Source organism: Daucus carota, chromosome 9 (genome assembly GCF_001625215.2).
Source record: "Daucus carota subsp. sativus chromosome 9, DH1 v3.0, whole genome shotgun sequence".
Classification (NCBI taxonomy): Eukaryota; Viridiplantae; Streptophyta; class Magnoliopsida; order Apiales; family Apiaceae; genus Daucus; species Daucus carota.
The window spans coordinates 23,620,224-23,626,411 of NC_030389.2; the positions used below are offsets into that span (position 1 = coordinate 23,620,224).

General features: G+C 31.0%; 1 protein-coding gene across 1 annotated transcript; it reads right to left on the reverse strand.

The window, feature by feature from the left end:
* Positions 1–3,975: 3,975 nt before the first annotated feature.
* LOC135149503 (agamous-like MADS-box protein AGL62) lies at positions 3,976–4,596 on the reverse strand. The gene has a single exon (XM_064085231.1). The coding sequence runs from the start codon at positions 4,594–4,596 to the stop codon at positions 3,976–3,978; it is 621 nt and encodes a 206-aa protein (XP_063941301.1).
* Between the last annotated feature and the right edge of the window lie 1,592 nt (positions 4,597–6,188).

Consider the following 6,188-nt stretch of genomic DNA (forward strand, 5'->3'; position numbering starts at 1 on the left):
AGCTTAAATGATGAAGTTTCTAATGATGAATTGATTTTCTTTTTCTTTGTTTCCCAACTACATATCACATTCACTGTTAAATAAAATAAGAATATCATGCATTCTTCAACTCTAATTTTTGATCAACTCATTTGAGAAAGTTAAAAAATTTAATATTGTTATCCACTAAACACTCATATCATTCAAACTCATTAGAATTTCCTAATTGGACTTCACTAAACACATACAGAACAATACCACTATCAAAGTATATATAAAAAATAAAAATTAAATCAAAAACTTACTTAGATTGCGTTAATTTCGTTGCTCCTTCGAAGTTTCCACTTAAATGCATTCAATTTAAAACACTATAAAGATAATGTTCTCTTTTTCTATTTTTTTATAATGGGCACTAGCTTATGCTTTTTATTTAAAAACACTATAGAAATGATATATATAAAACGCTCTACAAGTAAGGTATCCAAATCTTAAGTTTGCGGTAATGTGCAATGCAGAGAGGGTGGGAGGAGGTTGGTCGAAAAAAAATAAGGGACTCATATGGGACTCATGTGTATTGTGTATGACTATGTAAGTGTCTAGGGCTTGTTCCATGCACTATTTCATTTTCAAGATCCACTCATGTCTACAAAAAAGTATCATTTCATCAACATTTGAAATTTTCCTATTTTAGCACATTTCTTGCGGGCTATTGTTAATAAATGTGCAAAAGATATATGTGGCACGGACAGTTAGAGGTCTACCACAAATATCTTCCATCTAGCATGTATAAGGTTGTTTAATATACGACTATGTACAAAAGAAAGTTGAGATTTGTTGTGCCGCCAATTGTGAAAAGTGTCACATATGTAGTGGAAGGTGCTCAATGGGATAGTTTCAAAAATATGGTAATGGCTTGGAACCTCGATAAATTCTCTAATATTATAAAATCATTTGTAATTTTTATTAATAGTATTCATGATATTTGGAAACAACAAACAAAGAAGACTTTATTAAGCAATTGAATCTAGAAAGTAGAGCTAAAAGAAATGTATAAACATAGCTCGAAACAATAAAAATGAAAATAAGTGATTTTCTGATCAAATAGTGGGAGGGGGTGGGGGGAAGAGAATTACTCATGAAAGATTAGATTTTTAAGTGCTATTAAAGTCAATAAAGAAAAGTCAAAGTTGTTTTAGTTCCTAAAATGGGTACACCACATGCATGAAGCTTAAATGATGAAGTTTCTAATGATGAATTGATTTTCTTTTTCTTTGTTTCCCAACTACATATCACATTCATTGTTAAATAAAATAAGAATACCGTGCATTCTTCAACTCTAATTTCTGATAAACTCATTTGAGAAAGTTAAACAATCTAATATTGTTATCCACTAAACACTCATATCATTCAAACTCATTAGAATTTCCTAATTAGACTTCACTGAACACATATATAATACCCACGTTGTACTTTCAAGTCAGTCAGAACAATACCACTATCAAAGTATATATAAAAAATAAAAATTAAATCAAAAACTTACTTTGATTGCGTTAATTTCCTTGCTCCTTCGAAGTTTCCACTTAAATGCATTCAATTTAAAACACTGTAAAGATAATGTTCTCTTCTCTAATTTTTTATTATAATGGGCACTAGCTTATGGTTTTTATTTTAAAAACACTATAGAAATGGTATTTATAAAACGCTCTACAAGTAAGGTATCCAAAACTTAAGTTTGCAGTAATTTGCAATGCAGAGAGGGTGGTAGGAGGTTGGTCCAAAAAAAATGAGGGACTCATATGGGACTCATGTGTATTGTGTATGACTATCTAAGTGTGTAGGGCTTGTTCCATGCACTATTTTATTTTCAAGATCCACTCATGTCTACAAAAAAGTATCATTTCTACATTTATAATTTTCCTATTTTAGCACATTTCTTGCCGGCCATTGTTAATACATGTGCAAAAGATATATGTGGCACCGACAATTAGAGGTCTACCACAAATATCTTCCATCTAGCATGTAAAAGGTCGTTTAATATACGACTATATACAAAAGAAAGTTGAGATTTGTTGTGCCGACAATTGTGAAAAGTGTCACATATGTAGCGGAAGGTGCTCAATGAGATAGTTTCAACAATATTGTAATGGCTTGGAACCTCGATAAATTCTCTAATATTATAAAATCATTTGTAATTTTTATTAATAGTATTCATGATATTTGGAAAGAACAAACAAAGAAGACTTTATTAAGCAATTGAATCTAGAAAGTAGACGTAAAAGAAATGTATAAACATAGCTCGAAACAATATAAAATGAAAATAAGTGATTTTCTTATCAAATAGTGTGTGTGGGGGAGGGGGGGGGGAAGGAATAAAATCTAAAAATTATGTTGTCCAGTGTTTGAGAATTACTCATGAAACATTAGATTTTTAAGTGCTATTAAAGTCAATAAAGAAAAGTCAAAGTTGTTTTAGTTCCTAAAATGGGTACACCACATGCATGAAGCTTAAATGATGAAGTTTCTAATGATGAATTGATTTTCTTTTTCTTTGTTTCCCAACTACATATCACATTCATTGTTAAATAAAATAAGAATACCATGCATTCTTCAACTCTAATTTCTGATAAACTCATTTGAGAAAGTTAAACAATCTAATATTGTTATCCACTAAACACTCATATCATTCAAACTCATTAGAATTTCCAAATTGGACTTCACTACACACACCTATAATACCCACGTTGAACTTTCAAGTCAGTCAGAACAATACCACTATCAAAGTATATATAAGAAATAAAAATTAAATCAAAAACTTACTTTGATTGCGTTAATTTCGTTGCTCCTTCGAAGTTTCCACTTAAATGCATTCAATTTAAAACACTATAAAGATAATGTTCTCTTCTCTAATTTTTTATTAAAATGAGCACTAGCTTATGGTTTTTATTTTAAAAACACTATAGAAATGGTATTTATAAAACGCTCTACAAGTAAGGTATCCAAAAGTTAAGTTTGCAGTAATTTGCAATGCAGAGAGGGTGGGAGGAGGTTGGTCGAAAAAAAAGGAGGGACTTATATTGACTAGTGTTAGTTTTCTATTTTAATTATGATCTTATATGTACACAATACATACAAAGACAAATGTAGGATACAAATCAAGGATGTGCCAAATTTCAAACATATGGGTCTATTCCTCTCAAAAGCTGAGATATCTTATTTTGTTGGTTGACATATTTTGGGGCACCAACCTTGGGCATTTAAATTTCATCAGCTTTAAGTTTCAAGGTTGAAGGTGTTTTATCCATTAGATGGGACTGCACTGCCTTCTCACTCTGACTCTGCAGGAGATGATCACCTGTATTACCAACGAGACCAAGGAAATTTCACTAGTGAATATAGAGGCTATGAGTATAAGGTTGCAAAAAATATATAATTAGTACGTACAATTTGTTTTTTCCATTCTTAAAAAAAGAACAAAGTTCTCCCCTTTTCCAAAAAAATAATTCAAAGCTATCTAAGATTTTCAATAATTTGACTATATACAAATGTGAACTATTTCATCAGTGGAATATTACTCTAGGATATGTCATGAGACCATGACCAAGATATTTCCAAAAGATTGAACACAGATTCTGTGTGGCCTCGCAAAGAGCAGGATTTCTGCTGCCCCCCAGCACATACTTTTCTCTTCTTGTATATATATTAAAGAAATGAACAATCTGTGAAATGAAACTTATACCAAACATCAATATATAAAGAGTATAAGAACTAACAACTTGTAGCAAATGAATAAATTAAATGATAATATTAGTAAACCAAAATAGAGAAAACAACATTAAAATCTTTTATTCATCATGATATCAAGAAAGAAATGATTAAATGAGTAACACAAACCAAGACAAAAAGCATGATAGATAGCTCGGTTTTCTTATTGCACAAACATATTTAAAATCTTTTAACAAGCCACCACGTACGACAAGTTCTTATAATTCAGTTCCTTCATGCCTCACACCCGTAGTTGGGTTCTCTCCTGAGATTAAATCCATCTGGTGTCATAGAAAGTCCAGTGCCAGTGCTACACCCGTCCAGTGCTAGTGCTTGCTCCATCATCACAAGATTCTGAGCCTGTGTGGCGATGTTTCTCTTAAGGTCCTCCATTCCTGTTTTCAAAAGATCAAGTTGTTCAAATCGAAGATCATCAACCGGAGTCTCCCACCAGAACATGTCTTGTCGTTGCTTGCTTAGTTTTACGAGCTCCTCCCCTTGTTTTTTCTGCTCCTCACAATAATCAAGCAACTCAGAGAGTTCCGTGTTCAGTAGGCGAACCCTAGCACTGCTAAGAGCTTGTACGAGTTGAAGCATGGTCAAATTCGTTGGACTGGGATTTTGAGCATTGAGGAACTTCTCAAGGATTTGTTCAACATTCGGATATCCAAATGAGAACACTTTCTTCCCAGGTGAGAAGACGATGATTGCAATCTCTACACCACAGAGGGTGCTAAGCTCACTCGCTTTCTTGAATAACCCAGAACGCCTCTTGGAGAATGTAACCTTGAGATTACTTTCCTTGCTCATTTTTGCCATAACAATCTTTTGGCGACCCTTGCTCTTTGTTGCCATGTTTCTCTAGCCTCTTTAGTTGATACAATGAAATAGAACAGCAGATTATAAAGGGATGCTACCCCTTGGGTAGGTTCACTATTGGAAAAAGCGAGAAAATATTGGTGTGTGGAATATTTCATTCTATGAGCATTTACAAACTTGCATTGCCGGATCATATGATAATCTTTTAAATGGAAAAAACATATTAATTCATGGAATTTTCTCGTAACATTAGTATATATTAGGGATCCTTTATTCCTCGTTGGTGTACCATTGGGTTATTACAGTTGTTTTGGTATTCAACCAGAATAAATGACTCCTTTTTCCAAAATAGGCCATCCTTATAATTCCTTTTTTTGTTTAATTTTTTTAAAAGTAAAAAACATATCATTGGTCTATTTACTCAAAGTGTGTATATATTCGAAGAAAAAGTCAATTTGAACACCAATAAAATCAATACAAAACCGAAAATCTATCATATATTCCTAAAATTAGGCACTAAACTTCTTTTGACGAAATCTGTAAAGTCTTGAATATTTTCCCAAAAGAACTAAATGGTATATTTTAGTTTATTGTTTTTGAACACGTTAATTAATATATTTATCAATATTATAAAATGTTTATTTTATCACCATTTATTATGAATATATTGAATTCAGTTCAAGTAGTGGGAATATTAGTCCAAAATGACACACCATAATTCTCAACTAAGAATATATAATATTTTCTCAAATTACTTTTAGTTTTAAAAATTGTAGAAAAATTTAACTTAGGTAAGAATATGTTATTCATCTCGTGGAAATAATTTTTATTTTTCCTCCTTTTGCGTCCGGATTTATTTTTAAAATATTACACTTAGAGGTCCATGGTAATTTTAGTGTCACAAATACACTTATCTATCATAGTGAAAAAAATTATTTTTATAACAGGCACATTTTATTGTTAGGGAATTTTTTTTGTAATATAATTAAAAAACTACATATCAAATAATGGGCTTTATCTATAAAGATATGCTCAGAATAGTAATCTACATGTATGACCAGGTACTGGTGAAGTAACTTTTTATAACCCATAAGAGAAAATAATTAATTACCCACCATAATGGTTTTTTTTTCTTTTTCAAAATATAGATAGTTTTTGTATGTGAAACAAATTAATTAAAGTGTACACATGTTATGTTCATCTAATCATAATTCTTTTATTTCTTGACACACATTGCAATTGTACTAGTTCAAAAATTTGTTCTATTCTTGCTCATGAAAATTTGAAATGCATGGAATCACATGGTTGTGATTTGTATAGTATTAGTTATTAAGGATACGTGGTTATTATCTTATATTTTTTGACAAGTTAGAAATATAGGTAAAACTATTAATGACATGACTTTATGTATAAAATCATGAAAACTTTTTTTTTTAAAGATAGTATAAGGGTGTGGGCAACATAATTTATCTAATATAACAATATTAGTATATTATTCCATATAGGGGCAAATAAGACACCCTTATCTTAGAACCATTTTTTGTTAAGGCAAGCCAGTGCTACCATCTCGTTAGAGCCATACAGAAAAACTAAATTAAACAAAGGTAACATTACTTTAGTGTTACCTT